Here is an 18,227-nt window from a genome sequence, read left to right on the forward strand (position 1 = left end):
GAAACCCTGGAACAGCAAACTCCAAAAAAGAACGCTCCCTCAGCTACCTCTGAAGACTGAATTTAATGATGGTGTTTTATGAAGACATGAGACACTAAATAATAATAATGTATAATCTATACTCAAGAAATATTCCAGACTACTGCAACAGAAAACAAAAAAAATGTACCCCAGTGTGTAAAGAATTGTGCATCCTTTGGTTGCCCTAACAATATGGCTGAAAAATGATTTTTAAGTTCTGTCAATATGCATGAGAACATAACTGAGACCCCACGAATTCTTCAGGTCAGAGACACCAAACAGAAGAGCTAAGATTTCTTTTTGTGACACAAACACCTGTCATTAGGAACAGGACTAAAGTGAATTAACTGTCTTCTTCTTTTTCCTTTTTTTTTTTCTTTTTCTTCTTTTTTTTTCTTATTTTTTAAGGTATTTTTTAAGGTTCTTTACACAAGTCCAGAATTTTAAATCAGTTGTTAAACTGAATGTCATTTTCTTCAAGGACAGTTTTCAAAGGCACAAAGAATAGTTATGGACATGACTCTTTTTAGAACTTACTTAATCAGTATCTCTCAGGATACTATTTAATGTCCCAGTTGTAAACATTCAATGTCTTGAAATGCTTTCATCTAGCTTCCTGATCTCCTGCTAAACCCTGTATCACGTGTTTCCATAAATCACCATCTTTCTCTCTCTTTTTTTTTTTTTTTAACTTTTTTTCCCAAGCCCTATCTTGTTCTCCACTTTTCATGTCAGCACTTCTCCTTTCCCCAAGATCTACTTCTACTTCCTCCTGCTTTCTGTCACCCTCCTCTCATTACTGAGCAGACTTGCTCTGATCTGCCAGGAAATCATCTTTCTTTTTTTTGTTTGTTTTCCCATCATGTTTCTCCCACAGAAATTCCTTCTTTCCTCTTAAATACTACATCCTCACATATTCAAGCTAAAATGTAAAAGTAAAGTTCTAGGTAAATGTGATAGAGAAAAATTGCTGAAAATAGATTATGTTTAGTAGAAACAACCTTACAAAATGCATTTACTGGCTGACGCACTGTAGGTTCTATAGAAAAATCCTTAACTCCAGCACATACTCCCATTTCCCAATTTGTTTTTCTTAGTTTTAGATCGTGTCTATAATTCTATTTCTAACTGTATGTTAAAGTCTTATGCTACCCTGGAAAAGACAAAAACAAAGTGGGTGGTTTCTGTGGCTTCTTGGCAGATGTTACAGCTCCAAGAAGATGGAAATTCAGAAACGCTCTATTATTTACTGAATTTAAAACTTGCAGGTAGGCTGTGTGAATACTCTTAAATAAATCAGAAAATCATCAGTAGGAACTGAAATCTTTTTCAGGATGATAGATCCAACACCATTAAGAAAGAATTATTAAGTCAGCAATGAACAAGTTACAAGCAGCAACTGGTTTCTGTAATTCTGATTTCAAATGCCACCTGTTCTAATACAATGTTAAAAACAGATGAGGTATAATAACATGGACTAGAAGAAAAACTCACTCATATTTCACTAATCTTTCTGAACATTTCAGCAGCAGTAAGCAAGAAGGCAACTCATAAGACAAAGCAAAGCCTAAAGGCAACAGTTTTTCCCTGAACCCATTCTAACCACAAAAGCTTGTAGGATAAGAAGATATTTTACTTTGAGTTTTTCCTCATAGAATTGTTCCTTTTGTTTCAGCTGCAACTCCAGATGTTGTGCTGCGATCTGAGCCTCGCGATGCTTTTCTTCCAGCTCCTAAAAGCAGCAGAGATTCATATTCAGACACAGAAATAAGAGTTGTGCAGATGGGTTGCACAGGTATTGCCTATTTGTTGTCATTTTTAAGACTCCCCACTATGAAAATCTCTGGACCATGGCTGTCATAGTGAAATGACATGAGAGCAGCATGTGATCAGTTTCAAGCCTTGCACATTGCTGCTGACCCATCCACTGCAGAGCCAACACACTGCTAAAGACAACGATTTCTACTTCCACAATAAGAATTTGTTTCCCAGTAGCTTATTCCCAAAGACAGGCCAAGCACGTTTGATGAAAACAAGCGGTTATAAACACTTTATAGCTGCAGTGCCATCACAGGAAGTTCAGACCTATTTTTATCAAGGTCTCTCACTTGTTTTCTCACAGAAGGACTCAATAACGGGGTATTGCTGTCTCTGCTTTTCATTCTATATTCATAGAGTGGGAATAGTATTTACTTTGCCACATTTCTCAGATGACTGTTGTCAGAATAACTGTTTATGAATTGCTTAGAAAATGAGAAGTACAGGATGCAATACACATAGTAGATGGTACCACAGTATTTTTAACCTCTTTACCTCACAGCTGATAGTTTTAGCTGTGCACAGTAAGGACTTAGATAATTCTGCATCTCCAAAATTAGCTATTTTAGTACAAGGAACATTCTGCTGTCTGCATATATTATTGGGGATTTATCTATAAACACCTTTCAACATGACACCACACAAAAGCTGAGCTTAGTGCTTTATGCTCCTTCATTTTCATATTTGCCATCCTAACAATTTCTTTAATACAACAGGCAGATCCAGGTCTGTCATTCACTACCACTGGGCTGACTGTTGCACAGACAAGTTCAGGTTTTGGGATGCATCCAGGTCTCCTGCCCACCCCCCACTACTGCACAGCACAGGAAAATTTCCTGATATTTCTACTTGAGCATTTTCCATATTCTCTCTCTTCCCTCCCTCATCTTGAAAACATACTAAGACTTCCTCGCTCCAGTAATTGCAGTAGACCTCTTTTTCCAGAAGTGAAAATCAAAAAGGAGGTTCACCAAAAGTAGGTCATCTACAGTGCCTGGTACCCGACACTTCTGCAAGGAATGGAGATTGCTGCTTTTTGCAATTGAAATATGTCTCCCAGCAACAAGAAGGACAATTCACCTCCCCCAGAAGCCCACACGTTTCAGGTCCTGGCATAGAATCAGACAACCAGATCAGCAGCAGCTTCAAAGCTACCAGCATCAGACTGCTCATACTGTAGAAGATTCACCAGCTTCTGAAGTGGCACTTATCAGCCAGTGTGGGCTTAAAAGGTAATCTCTAACTGTTCCAGTTCTCACTGTTCTCTATGTAGCTGTAACTTTCAATTGTTATTAGCATCATAGCCATGATCTACACTTTCAAGTAGTATCTTCCCTAACTTATTTCTTACTTCTTATTTAATTCTCTACAGACAGATCAGCAAGTACCACTGAAGGAGTAGCACACAAAACCAATCCAACTTATTCAACAATTTTTACCTTATTCTACAAAATTCTCTTTAATTTTATTCTGTATTGCCAGCTCCTTTGCTATCTTTCTGTCCTTTCTATACCAGGAAATATTAAAAGTGTTTGAGGAGATCAACTTGAGGGAATGAAGAGAGCAGAAGTGGAGAAAACAAAGGTATTGCCCATGGCTCCCAAATTGAGATGCAAGGGACTAGGAAAGACTATCCAACATTCTGTCAGAAGTCCATTGAAACTATCTATGAGAATTGCTAAACATATCCCATGGAGTAAAACAATTAGTTAGGTATTTCTGCATTCCCTTCCAGATTTCCCTCCACAGAAAACGTAATTGAAACCAAGGAACAATCCCCATATATACAAAGAGGCTTATGCAACTATTTGAAGTTTTCCAGTATTTCTAAATGTAAAGTTACCTCTGTGCCCATAGTCTCCTACTTAGCATGCATTGATGTTATCAAAACAATTTGAAAGAAACACCCCCACCAAAGATCTGATTCTACATTTTCTTGAGACCCTTCAGACATTCTGATACTAAAGTTTGCCTGTGCAGCTATTACTCAGAACATGTATGGGTCATACTTGTCCAAACATGGTTCTTTTATATATTTACATTTGGCCCTCCTCAGGTCTGTCTATACTCAGGATTACTACCAAGAAAAAGTAATACCTTTTTGTCTTTATCATATTGGCAACACAGAAAGAAATGCAAATTAATGCAATTGCTCCAAGATTATGCTTCCTCTCCCAGGCAAGTAAAAGTATTAGATCACCTTCTGTTGGGGTCACTGTAGACTCAAGTACCAACTCACTAAAATGTCCTAATACGTTTAACAAAGAGAGCAAGAAATTGCCAACAGAGGTATGGGGGTAAAAATGGATTCCTAACAAAGATTATCTTTGGAGAAGAACAGTTTAGATGACTTATTTCTTTCTGCTACAAGGTATAAGCATTTCAGGTAGACGTGAACTCTAGATTTTAAACTAAATTGCAAAAGGAATTTAGATATCAATGCTTTTATTATTGCAGTGTCCTGTACAGTATCCAGTTCTGAAACAAAACATTACTTAATTAATTAAAATACTGATAAGTTGACTTTAAAGTGCTTCTACTTAGACAATTAGAATTTTATAGCCTTAAGATTACAGGTACAGGAGTTAGTTTGTAACTAAAGGTGCAAACAGAATTCGCGAACTTAAGGGGTAAGAAGGCTTTTCAATATATATTGTATACAAAACCAATCCCTTTACCCTTTATTCAACAATTTCCATTTTATTCAATGCAATTCTGTGTCTTCTGTTCCTTTTCTACTCCTTTCTTACCAACTCTTACCCTTCATCTTTCATTTTCACCTCTGCTCACCAGAATTTTTTCCGCCATCTGTTGAATCTGTTGAGATTTAGTCTGAATATCTTCCTTTAGACGGTTTTCTCTTCGTTCCACAGTCTCTAATCTCTTCACTTGATTCTCCAGAGAATGGCGCCGCTCCTGCAGAGCAATTATTAATTGTTATTTAGGCTAACCAACTGCATTACCACAGAGCAATGAGCTGTCTTTTATATTTGAAAACCTCATCATGGCTCAAATCCCTGATCCTAACCACAAGTCCTTATTGGCTCCACACTGAAAATAAAATCAGCCTCTCAGTAAGTTTTCCTCAAATTAATTAATTAAAACTTTAATTAATATAATTAATTAAAAATGGATTAATGCCTAATGTCTCTTTCTTATTAAGAGTTACTACAGGAATACAAGTTGTTTACAGTCATCCAGATGAGGGTTCCCGGACACATCCCAGTAACTAATTTATACTATCTACACATTCTCCATTCACCTCTGCTTCAAGCAATTTCTTCTTCATGCTTTCATTAGAATCCTCCCGATTTTGCAGTTTCTCTAACTCCTTCTCAGCTCTCTCCTTTGCTTGACGGATATTCTGGAGAAGTTCTGTTGCCTCTGAGCTAGCCTTCACAGCCTAGGTCCAAAGGAAAAAAAAAAAAAGAATTATAAGAAAAACCCACATACAAAAACTTGTGTCGAAGTTCATAACCTCACGATGGTCAATGTGCTGTCAAAATTGCTACAGAACTTTGGCCTAGCAGTCTAAAATTAAGACAGCCTACAAACATGTTCAGGAACCCAAATTCTAATTTCTGTTACCTAATTCTTTTCTGTTTCACACACACACACAAAAAAAAAAAAAAAAAGAAAATCCAGATCTACACATTTGTCTTGCTGTACTGCAATTTCTAGTTTTCACTGTGTATCATGAATTGTGCCCCTAAATTCAGTTCAAGTTTTTGCATAGGGCTCACAAAATATTCCTGCTAAAACATTAGGAAAATAACCTTTTGGCCTACAGATAATTGATAATAGAATTAATTAAAAGAGAAAAGGGGGGTAAAACAAGTCTACGTTGAATATTAAAAATAACATTTATAAATGGTTTTGACCTTCTGTTCATATCTCAGACCACTAATCCTTGGAAATGCCCTTTCTGAGCAGCTGTCAAGGTGAGGATAAAGCTCTCTCGGTGGATTGTTATGACAACCTTTTTCTTTTCTGCTAAAAGATCCCCCAAAAAAGCATAACATCTAGAACAAACAGGTTCTCACATTGTTCTCGCAGTGACTGACTGACCACAATTGCAAACATTATATCTAATGTACTTCCTTCCACTTGTATCACTGAAGTATTTTAATTCTGTTGTGAAGCCTTACTCAATCATTTTACCATAAATAACTGAACTGGAAAGTGATTTTGTAATTAAAAGAGATTTTGCTGGGAGACTAAATCAAATCCAACTTTTATTTATTTTTATTTTTTTACAGTAGTGAGCTAAAAAGGTCTGAACACTTGTCTTCAGAAGCAAGGGACCAGTGCATTGCATACGGCACACCCAAGCTGGCCTTTCTAATTAGAATTTCTCTACACTACTCCAGTTCTGACTCAGCTTCATTTGTAAAAATAAACACTGTTGACATGTCTCAAGAACCAAAAGCATACTGAGAACACCAATGATTTCAGATACCAGCTCCCACCCCCTTTTCCTTATCATCCCCCATGCTATGACTAATTCTATTTTTGAGGACAAAACAAAGTGCATCCCTCCTCTGCATTAAGGTTTCACTGGAAAATCTCGTGGAAAATTCACTTGTACCACCCAGACATTACCTTTGTCAGCTTTTCCTGCAGCTCCTGGATTTTGGCCTGCTGTTCTGTGTTGATCTACAGTTAAATAGAAAGATTGGGGGGGGAAGAGGGAGGAAACGAGGACGGGAAAGGCAAGTGGTAAAACCAAACTGAGAAAATTCTCTCCACTTATGATACCTTATTTAATTCACTTTCTAAAAATCTTTTTTTCCCTGTAAATTCCAGTGCTCAAAACGTCCCTTGGCAATTCTGCTCCCATTTTATTAACCTCTGGTTGATTTCATATTTTGGTCACCAACTAGACTGTTCAATGTGACAGGCTATAGTCAGCATTATTTTTATTTTTTGTTTGTTATTCGCTATTCATGAATAAAACTCTTATGTATCACTAACCCAACGCCAAATTCAGATTAAACATAATGGCCTGTCTTTGCCTTGCTTGAGAGCACAACCCATTAAGCACAGGACACCAGAACGGAGCTTTATATAAAATCAGAAATAACAATGAATCACACCAAGAACAAAAAATCCAGAAAAAAAAAAGGGGCCGGGGGTGTGTGTGCAGGGATAGCAGGGGGATGATGTGAGGCTATGCATGCCACTGGCTAATCAAAGACACTCTTGGTTTCTGCACATAATACAAAAGACCCAGGAAGCAAACTCCAGGACATTAAAGTAGCATACCTTCTCTAATTTGCAATACAACTCTCCTGCTTCATTTTTTCCTTGATCTTTAACCTGTAACTTAAATATAAAATATGTAAAAGTCTCGGGAAAAGTTTTAGTGCACTGGTTTTCTACCCAGGCATCACCTCATGCAAATTAAACACAAGCTGTTACACAAAGCATTAATTATGCTGTTTCAAGAGTAGAACCAAAAGACTTTTTGTATTAGTTGTACGATGCCACACTAATCTTTAGAGAACTCACATACAACTTGTGTGTGTAAAATAACACTAGAAAAGTAAGCAAGCATCAACCCCCCTCTCCCACAAAGCCTTAAACTACCTTTTGCAATTTGTTGTGACATTCAGTAGCTTTACGTTTAAATTCTTCAGCTGCCATTCGGGACTCTCTTAACTCCGACTCATAAAGATCACTACGCCTGCGAGCTGAAATCAGATCCTCTTCTAATTGATTCATCATCAGCCTCATTTCTTCTACTTGAGCTTGATATTCCTGTGGTTGTGGCAGAAGGGTAGGAAAAGGCATTACATTTTATAGGCAACAGAAAATATACGGAACAGCAGATCACAGAATGTACTGTTTGCCTGATTGCAAACAAGAAGTCCATATAAAAACATGGAGAAGAAAAAGAAAAGTGTTAAATAAAACAATTAGAGCTAAATAAAAAAAATATCCATCGTGTTCTGGTTTGAGTCTTTCCATTTTCAAGCTAATGCCTCATAGAAGTTAAAAACGCTGCCTCTTTGTGAGTGGCTTCACTATAGAAACACATACATATATCTTCATAAAAGTGATTAAAATTATTTATATTTCTGATCTGTGAAACAGAAACGTGCCTTTCAGTTGATGTCTCTACTAAATGCACAGATACTCCCTCAAGATATATTTTCCTCAGGCTAATAACATGATAATTACCATAGATCTGCAGTGTTTGGATAAAAGAAAAGAGGAGAAGCAGAGGAGTAGCAAGCATACTGTAGCTCCTAGCCATAAGTTATTTTCCCTTAACAGAGTTAAAGAGGAATATATTGTTCCGTATGGGAAACAACCTAAATCAAATACTAAGAATTGTCTAAAAGATAAGAAATAAACACACATTTCCCATAGAAGGCATTTGCCTATACAGACAAAAATAACGATTCGCCATGCAGGACACTGCAAGAAAGGGCATTTGGATGGCGAAGGTGTGAGAAGAACATTTTAATTGATCATCTCAGTTGCGACTGTGTATTCAGACTGACACAAGCTCATGAGATTTCTTCTTATATCTTCATTGGAAACACAAGTCCGGTAAGTATACATTTTTATAAAATTAAGCAAGAAGTATTTTTATAGAGCTAAGAACAAGTAGAAAATAAGCACATTAGGAGTTGGGGAAAAAAAAAAGATTTTGAAGAACTGACAGTGGGGGAGTCCATCTTTCTTTCTATTTTAATATCTTACAATATTCCTGACTACCCCCATATTCAAAAGACTAATTGTCTCGTGACAAACTCAAGTTTGTCATCACTCCTTCCAGACAGCCAGCTGCCTTCAGCTAGACGACTGATTGCTTCAGCACTGACCCTAACGTCAGCCTGTGATTCTATAGCAACACAAGGACCTTACGCTGCTGTTTAAAGAAGTTGGGCCTTTAACAGACAGCTTTACTGACCATTACAGGGAGTGTGGCAGAAGGGGTCTTAGGGTTCTAATCCCCAAACTGGCTCTGATTCACAAGGCAAACAGCAATTCTCTCTTTCCAGACACTCTCTCTCTGGATGATCTTATTTTCTTGCTGGAAGCAATTAGAGCCTTTTTATATTAAGAGAGCTCAGATACATTAGCTCAAAATTTGCTTCACACAATTACATTTGTGAATGAAAGAGGCAGAATAGCTTGAAGGAATACATGGTCTGCTCAGAAATCATTATTTGTGAAGACTCTTCCTAAAATACTCCACTTTTATATCAGCAAACACTTGACCAAAGAATTCCATGTATGACTACAGTTGCCGATGTGAAAATTAGTGTTTGGGAAGTCAGGAAAATGGAAAGGGAGAAAAGAGGAAAGCAGAGAGAAGTAATATTTCAGTTTTTCTTGATTCTTGATGTTTTAAAGACCATCTATGAATAAATCTCATGGCCAGGTCAGAAAAACAGGCTTCTCCACTCATTGAAGACAGAACTTCTTGAATATGCATTGGTCTCAGTTTTAAAACCACAAAAATGTATTTAGGCACTTATTAATGGACAGGCAAGGCTTAGGGCATCTACCTGAACCAAAACAAGTCACAGTAGCTACATACAAATGAGCAGACCATATGAATAGACCTTTCTAAAACTATAAAGGTTCTGACACATTTTAAGTTGATTCATTTGTTCAGGTCTTCACCAAGTAATGACCAGTTAATGCTGAGTTTAAAATTAATTAATCAATTAATTAATAGCCACAACAGTCTTCAAGTATCCCAGTGAAGTTGAACCTACTCTTCTGCCCTGAAAATACCAAATGCTTACTTAGTGCTTTTGAAGGTTCTGACGAACCAGTGAGTTTTATGGGTTCTCGAGAGCTTGGGGTTTTCAACAGCAAAACTCTAAGGGACTCATCTATCTCACCTCCCATTTCCCTTGACATAAAAATAATGATGCATGTCTTTACTGGCCAAGATCCACCTGCCGGTATGAGTCAGCAAAAACATTTCTGCATATCTTGTTGGGGTGTTATTGCACACAGGCTTCAGATAGCTCACAAGATCCCCCAGATATGAAAGTCTACAACATATTACAGATCCATTTGTTGACCTAAGCAGCATATTTATGTCATTATGAATCTTCACAAGATAAGTTAAAAGATTCTGGGACAAAATATTTGATTAAAAAGTACTTGCATTAGACTAATTTAACAAAGAAAAAATACACTGCTCAACAATCTATTGATATTTATGATTACCAAAAACATTCAACATTTCAACATTTAAAGCAATTTTGCTAATGAAGCACCAGAACACAGAGTGATGAGATTTAGATCCCTTGTATTACATAAAACAACCATCCAGAAGAATGCTGTAGAAGTCTTTGGAGGCCTGCTCCATCCAGCGGGTTGTTTTTGCATTTCATTACTTTTTACATAAGTGTTGCTCCTATCTGGAGAATTATTACCAAGGTTTCTGGGCTTCCTTGTCTCAAACACTATGAAATTAGTCTGGTTAACATTTGTAAAGTGCTTTGAAGATGAAAACCAGTAGATAATTGCAAGAATTGTTTGAACTCCATAGCAAATTTCAGTTTCTTTTTCTTAATATAATGTGTTAATTCACAAAACTGAATGGGTTCTGTCTTGTAGATTATTTTTAATCCTAAAAGTGTCCACGTCTGTCACCATATTTTCATTTAATTTTGACATTTTCTTCCTTATGAACAACACCATGGATTAATGGATTTTCACCCTTCTTCTGGTGGGATAAAATTATGAACACCTTTACAAATGAATAGAGTTATGCAAGGCACAGTTAGACACCATAGATACTATTTTGAAAGACTACTAATTAAGCATTTTAAATGGCCAGATAAGGAAAAAAAATCAAGGCTATTTCAGTGCTTTCCAAGGTTATGATTTATGAACTTGTTTTGAAATCTATACAGCTTGACCATTTAAAGCTGACAGTTCATTTCTAATGCAGAGTATTAGTAAAGCATTTCAGCTTTCTCCTGAACTGCCTTTACGGACAAAGTACCTTCAGGACCAGGAAAAGAGAAACTGGAAGTTTGGAGTTTGTGCTTTCTTATGTAGCCTCCCATTTTGTTTAAAACACACGGACTGGGAGTCATTGCAGTCCACCAACATACAATGCAATCCTGACAACAGAGCTGGAATGTGCCAAGAGTGCATATTTGTAGATAGCCACTCTACTCCCCAAAGAAGTAGGTATACCTGTTCTTTGATCTCTTGCAGTTTTCGGCTCTGCTCTCTGATATCATGAAGTAGCTGTAGTGCCTTATCATCTTCCTGAGACACCTCCATCCGTGCCTGTTCCAGGCTTCGCTTTAAGCTCTGCAGAAAGTGAAATGTTCAAAATACAATATTTTCTTTTTCAGATGGCTGGATAATAAAGACTTTTAACTATGAAAATTCCTCTTTGACCATAGAGAAGCATCAAAAAAAAAGGCAGCAATGATGGAACCATAAAAAAAATCATGGCCAGCATGTCTTTTATCTGGATAGAAGCAGCCCATTTTATAAACAGCATTTACTACACTGAAATCTTATTTCAAATCTCTACTTCCTCACATCAGTTTGGAGACAGAAACCAAACAGAGATCACAAAAGGCATCTATTATTGACAGCATTTATCCATCTTTTATCCAGAACTATTAATTCACAACCTAGATACAATTCTTCATCTTCATGTTACTAACAACCTTGTCCATTTTTCTTGTTACTGTTAAGTGAGTTAAATCCTTTAAATCATAGTTAAACTTTTACAAAGGACAGAATTGCTTCAATATCTCACCACATACTTTACCTGCAAATTTTGACAGACCGGTAGTCCTCCTAACAATTGTGTATTAATCTTCACCAGAAAGACGCAAACTTAGTTTTATTTATTTACTTATTTGGCATAGGAAAATCACTCAACCCAGTTTTAAGACATGCTTCCCAAAAAACAAACCCATCAGAAACGCTTCTCTATTCTCTGAAACAGTGCATTATCTGGATTTTTGTTCTTGCTAGGAGAGAGGAAACAGACTAATAAATCCAACTTAAAATACAAAGACTATTAACTGGAATGAGAATACCCTCCCTGGAATCATGCCAGGACAACTGGGCAGACATTCCCACTCCTATGAAAAGTGCCAAATGTTATTTGAAGACATGGTTTTAAAGCCTTCCTTTTATATTGTATCTGAAAAATAGCAGCTGTCCTAGCATCATCCCTGACGTTATGCTGAGGAACTCGATCTGTACTCAGAATACCATGGCTTGAGGCAACACCTTCATTTCCTAATCATCTTATTTGCCCTTGAAGACATCTGTCTAGGTACTGATTAGGCCCCATCCTCTTCTGGCTAAGAAACCTGTAATAAGCCAAACCCAAGTATGCTCTAGCACAGCTAGTAAGACAAAAAAATTATGGATATTTTCAGCAAGACCAGAACATTAGTTATTCCTGTACATTTTAAGCAAATAAGCATGAAACAGAGTTTGAATAAAATTATCAGACAAGCCTCTGCAAACAATTTAGCACTCCATTTTCAACAGAGAGCCTCTTGCTTATTATCTTCTCTCCATCAAGTACCCTGCTGGAACCTTGCTGGTACCCATGATGGAAGAGAAAGACAAAGACCACCAGATTTCAGGCCTTCGGAGGGGAAAGGACTGGTATAAGGGCTCACACTGCATTCTGTGATATATGTGGCCAGGTCCTGCTCCAGGAGGGATCGCTGGGTCTCAGAGGCTTTCAGTTCCACCTCCTTTTGGCTAAGTACAGCCTCCACCTCTGACACTCTCCGGTGCAACCGCGTCATTTCCTGCTCCATCTGCAATAAACATCAAGAGGTTATAAAGGGGTCTCCAAAAGCTTTGTTAACTGCTGCTTTCAGAGCTCTGTTTGTCAGGAATTTGTCTCCAAGAGACCTCTAAGCTATATATCTCCAAAAGGTGTTTAAATTCCAATACCATTGTCTCTGCTCCAGGAATGCACAGTTCTTCTTAAGGACAAGTAGTAAGTCTAAGTCACCCCATTCATTCAAGCTGCTTGTTCATATTCAGTCATTCTTCGAACCCCAGTTAGCAAAGAAGCCACAATCATTTTTCACCTGACTTGCAGAGATGGGTTACTTTAACCTTATCCCAAATCCATGCTGGACCAGGAGATGGTTTCCCCCCATCTCCTTGTCAGGAGCAAACGGTCAAATCCAGAACAGAGCAAGGAGAAAAGTAATTGAACTCTCATAAAAGTCTCAAACAAGCAGTGAGTTTCAAAAGACTCCACCAGGTTCCCTTTATTGGAGCACAGCAACTGTTACAAGATGTTCACCGTAACCAGTGACGTGACAGCAGTTACATAAGTAGAAGCTGATGAGTTAGGAAGAGAGAACCTCAGAACAGTGCTGCAGTAATTGTGCATATGACGACGAAGAGGCACGGCCTGCAGGAAGCAGCAGTCATCTGTGTCACGCTGAGAAAAGGACTGTTTAAAATCCAGAGCCGCTTCTTGTTAAGATAAAAGGATCTAGAGCAACAGCATGGCCTAAATTCATCTCCCTTCGTATTGGACAGGAAGCCACCTCACTGAAGGAAAAGCACTTTGCCCACCACGAATCTGGATGATCAGCAGCATCTGACAGATCCCTGGACATACAGTGGTTGCAGATTCCTTGAGCAATGGAGACGGTCAACTGCATAAATAAATACCTTGTGACACTTGTCCTGCGCGTCTTGGAGTTCTTTGCTCTTGAGAAGAAGTTTCTTTTCCATGGAGCTGACCTTGACTGGAGAATCCACACTTGAAAAAACAGATCTAAAAGAGCAAAGCCAAACAGCATGTGAATATAGGCAAAAGGTGTAGAAATCTGCATTTATGCAGCCTTGGTCAAGTCGTCGGACACTTACACAACGGTTAGAAGAAAGGTGCAGCAACCACATGCTAACAGCTGTCATTTCAGATCAAACATACCATAAAACCTGATGATACTATATCATTATTAAATAATCCATGCATACTTTAGTTAAATATTAATATTTTCCATCAGTGACTTATGTTAGAACACTAAACAATAAATCAGAGCCACATTTTTGCATAACTCTTGTACAGATTTGTAAGTGTAACAGAAACAAAGCTTTATGGTCAATTTAACCATTTTGGAAGGATAACGTTTTCATGGTGCTAATTTTTTGTACATCATTGTTAAACAGAATTTAGAACTATAATTAAAATACTAGAGCCCTAAAAACTTTGTGTCACAATCCCCACCATAAGAACATCATCTCCTTAATTACCTTCCACAACTCAAAATTGAAGTAAAACTTTCCCAACCCAAATCATATTATCCCTATGAACTCAGTCAACATTGACATGATTAGTCACACTGCAGAACTTCAGAGTTCCACTTAAAAGTATTTTTTTTCCCATGAGACACAACTTAACTGTACTGCTCAAAACAAGTTGACTCCAGAAAACAGGGAAAAATATTTACACTTTCTTAAGCTTCCTGTCTACCTGTGACTCTCCATTTAAGAAGATGACCACTTCTGTTAGTTTAAATTCATTCTAGAAAAGGAAAGGAAGCCACTCAATGTTTTGGAACATATTTTTAATGATTTGCAGTCTTATATATGTACTTTTTAGCCAAAAAAAAGAAGTATACACATCAAAACATAACTTCAAAGATCACATTCTCCCTCACATAAAGTGATTCAAACTAGATATTGAAGCAGTTAATGATGGAACCAGTGTTAACTGATACATAAAAACGCAGAAGTACAATGAAGGTGCTAATAAAAGATCATACAGTCTGCCCACACATTGCTTTCTGCTTCTCCTGGCCATAGTTTGGTATGCAGCCAGTTATCCCCATGGAGAAAAATGAGCTTTGAGCAGCTCTCTGCATATAGCCACACACCCACACACAGCAGCAGTCTCTTCTTAACACCAAGGAAAGTTTGATTCCATCACCACCATTTTCTGCGAAAAAAATCTATTCCTAAATCCAAATATATATGCAGGATAGCCACAAAAAATGATTTTTTATGAAAATGGCAAACCAACATGTATGTATCAAAATAGATCTTCAGTACCACCACCTTAAGCTGTCATTAGGAAACACAGCTTTGATATTAGCAAACAAATACATCAAAATGCACCAACTGTGCCTTGAAAGTTCTAATCTTAATCATTTCTTCAGAAACCTAGTGTGGAAAAACTTAGAAGAAAAAGTCCTGCATGTCAGGCAATACTGATATGGTCAGGACTTAAAAAACAAAAGTTAGAAGTGAAAGCTTTTGTAAAGCATTCCTTTAGTCCTGGTGCAATCGGTCCGATCTGTCAGATTATCATATTTAAAAATCAATTTATAAAGCGTGTCTATACTCCTACAGAGAAAAGGCAACCATCTGAGAAAGCTGCATATTAAATCCCTTAACAGCTGGGTGTACAAACAAGGCTAAAAATGAATAGTGGAGAAAAGCAGTCTAAAAATACAAATTAAAGCTCACATTAACTAAAAAAGACACTAAGGAATCTGCTTTAAAATGTAAATCAAATATATGTAAATAGCTGCAAATGTATATTGAGACAAGTCTGGAAATCTTTTGATAATTAAAAGTTCGCTTTACAGGCCTGAACTGTACTGGCTAAAGCAAATTTTGTTTTTAAAGAATTATAGTTTCAACACCAGCCACCACCTTTTTATTTTTTTCAAATCAGAGAGATTACCTAAGAAAATTCTATAGTCAGTTCTCACAGAACTGATTTTATTTGTTGTTTCTATTTTACCTTCCCAAAGGGGCCCATTTTATTTGTTATTTTCCCTTATTTCTTTTATTTGTTGTTAAAGCTATCAAAACACAATAGTGCAGGCACCATTTTGCATTTCAAAAATACCTCCTAGCCAGCCAGCATAAAGCATCAATGTGCACTGCAGCCCAGGAAGTACCAGGACAGATTCAGGCAAGAAGACCCGGAGCTCGCTCAGCAGAGACACGCTGCTCAGTCGCAAGGGATGGCTTTGGGACAGGACTGCACGCAGCAGAATCGTGCTGACCGAAGTTTGAATTTCATGAGGTGACTCTAGAGGGAGCTGCTTCTCAGGGCTGGTGTCAATTTAGGAAGGAAGGAGAAGGATACAGACGAACTACAATCTTTCCTTCTCATCCCTGTCTAAAGAGGGGAAGAAATTCCCTTAAAAATACACATCCTAGTAACACTACCATTTTCATGCCATGGAAACAAGTATATCTTACCCCCAAGAGCAGCTGATTTCAGTTAGCACTGGACACACTGCTTTTAAGAGATATCCTTCCCCAATAATACTTTCCTTTGTACAAATTATATTGGAACGACTTCATGAACATCCACATAACCTTCAAAGGTATCAGAAAGGGGACTGAGAGAGGAAATCAAGAGAAATGGAAGAGTGATTAAATTAATAAGCCTTGTCATGGTGATATAAGCTCTCAACACAGCATGACAAGGTGGAAAATGCCCACCTTGCTGGGGCACTTATGTTCTTCCTCAGTCAGCAGCAACTCCAAAATTAAACACAAGGTCCAACATCAAAAGCCATGTTGGAAAGCTATCATCTAGGCTGGTACCATCTCAGAGTATTTCATTTAATTAACTGCTACATCTGGATCAATTATTTTAACACAACAGAGCAGTTTCTGCTGTTTCCTCCGAAGTGTGAAAAATAGATTAACAAAAGGTAACCAGCATATATCAACAAGAACACTGCAATAGAAGATGGAAGAAAAAAAAAGTCTATAGTACCAAGTGCTGATAGCGCTAGCTGTGCCAATTTACTTTCAAAGGAAGCACTGCCCACACGTCTAAAAAAACAAGTTAACTTACAGCTGATTATCTAGCGATTTCACAGCTAGATCAGCAACAGCCTCAACCAGCAGAGCTATCAGAAATGGTGCTAGTTGTGTAAAAGCGCCTCCAGGCTTAACATGGCTGAGGAGAAAAACATATCGGTATGGGAGAAGCTATAGGATGATTCTGGGGCACGGAACTCTCTTGAACCTCTCCTGTACATCTTACCTCTTACCTTTCTTTGTCCTTTTATGCCACTCTCAAGCTCCCAGCTCACCTGTGCTTCTTCCTGCTCACAATGATTGACACCATCTGTCCTAATCCTGGCCCCCACACAGCATGCCTATAATCTCATCCCCCATCCCTCATGCTCTATTCTTTTTAGCATTATACTCATCTGTACCTTCCGCCCCCTCGTAAATGCTTGCTCAGGCCTAAAAAAAACAACCAAAACCAAACAGTGATACCATCAATCTGTGAATAGAGCAAGCTGAAGCAAAGCATATTTTCAGTTTGCTCGTCCTCTGTTTCCTCTCTAATCTATCTTTGGTGAAAGAGTTTACCAGAACCTACAAACTGTTGGATGAAATCAGTGATCTTTCCTTTTGGAGGAATGGCCTCATGTTAACTCACAGTATCTGGTAACGATGATCATGAATCCACATCAATTCTTAAATAATTTTTAAAATCTTGAAAAAGGCCACTTCTTATGCTTCTACAGAAAAGATCTGGGCCATCTACCCTAGCCTTACAGACCATTTACAAGAAATATTACAATTACATTTATTCTATTCTGAAAGATAATTTTGAAAAGTTAAAACCCTTATCAGCAACTGAGCTGGGGTACTAGCCCCACTGCCAGCCGTGCCTATGAATATCTCTGGGTTCTGGTTTACTTTGTATTACCTAATTTTTGTATCGTAAGTAGTCAGGGCCCTTCAGTTCTTTACTCCACGTAAGAGACAACAGAGACAGGCAAAATTTTACATCATAAACTACTTTTTGTTAGAGTTTTATTATTGTATATTTGGTTAGTCCGGGATGAATGATGTATTTTTTTGTATGCCTTAGGGCTTCTGCTAGTCACCTGCAGGGGACAAGAATAATTTTCTTTCACCACCTGATGCATAATTCTAGCATTTAAGGGTTTTTCTCACTTGTTCTAAGCCCTGGAGATCAGCTACAGTTAGGGACAGGAAATAAGGTGGGGCCAGCTTTTAATGGAATTAAACTCTCAGTTGCCTGTTATCTTGTCACAGTCACATGCTCACAGCCAAACCAGAAGCCAGACAAGTATTTCTCTCCCAGATCAAGAATTCTGAGGCTGTGATGGGAGGAGTTAGTTGGTCCCCTGCAGCCTGATCCCACTTAGAATCATACTGGAGACTTATTTAACCAACACTTCACTAGCACGGGAACCTATGGCATAAGCAATGCCCTTGATTTCATACAATGGTTTGGGTTGGAAGGGACCTTGAAGATCATCTCACTCCAACCCCTGCCAAGGGCAAAGACACCTCCCACCACATCAGGTTGCCCAAAGCCCCATTCAAGGTGGCCTTGGGCACCTCCAGGGATGGGGCATCCAAACCTTCTCTGGACATCC

The 18,227-nt window shown here is 37.9% G+C and overlaps 1 protein-coding gene across 13 annotated transcripts in view; it reads right to left on the reverse strand.

The window, feature by feature from the left end:
• CIT (citron rho-interacting serine/threonine kinase) overlaps window positions 1-18,227 on the reverse strand; it is a 74,165-nt gene that overhangs the window by 37,590 nt on the left and 18,348 nt on the right. For 9 of the 13 annotated variants that reach the window (XM_035340986.1, XM_035340975.1, XM_035340983.1 and 6 more), the window contains 9 exons: window positions 13,504-13,609; window positions 12,483-12,626; window positions 11,020-11,139; window positions 7,429-7,599; window positions 7,105-7,164; window positions 6,442-6,495; window positions 5,102-5,242; window positions 4,630-4,755; window positions 1,658-1,753 (listed from right to left, as the gene is read on the reverse strand). In XM_035340986.1, the coding sequence (XP_035196877.1) occupies window positions 1,658-1,753; window positions 4,630-4,755; window positions 5,102-5,242; window positions 6,442-6,495; window positions 7,105-7,164; window positions 7,429-7,599; window positions 11,020-11,139; window positions 12,483-12,626; window positions 13,504-13,609 (1,018 nt within the window). The remainder of the gene's footprint in view (window positions 1-1,657; window positions 1,754-4,629; window positions 4,756-5,101; window positions 5,243-6,441; window positions 6,496-7,104; window positions 7,165-7,428; window positions 7,600-11,019; window positions 11,140-12,482; window positions 12,627-13,503; window positions 13,610-18,227) is intronic. The other 4 variants (XM_035340976.1, XM_035340989.1, XM_035340987.1 and 1 more) reach the window with 1 other exon arrangement.

The sequence above is a fragment of the Oxyura jamaicensis genome, chromosome 15 (assembly GCF_011077185.1).
Source record: "Oxyura jamaicensis isolate SHBP4307 breed ruddy duck chromosome 15, BPBGC_Ojam_1.0, whole genome shotgun sequence".
Taxonomy (NCBI): domain Eukaryota; kingdom Metazoa; phylum Chordata; class Aves; order Anseriformes; family Anatidae; genus Oxyura; species Oxyura jamaicensis.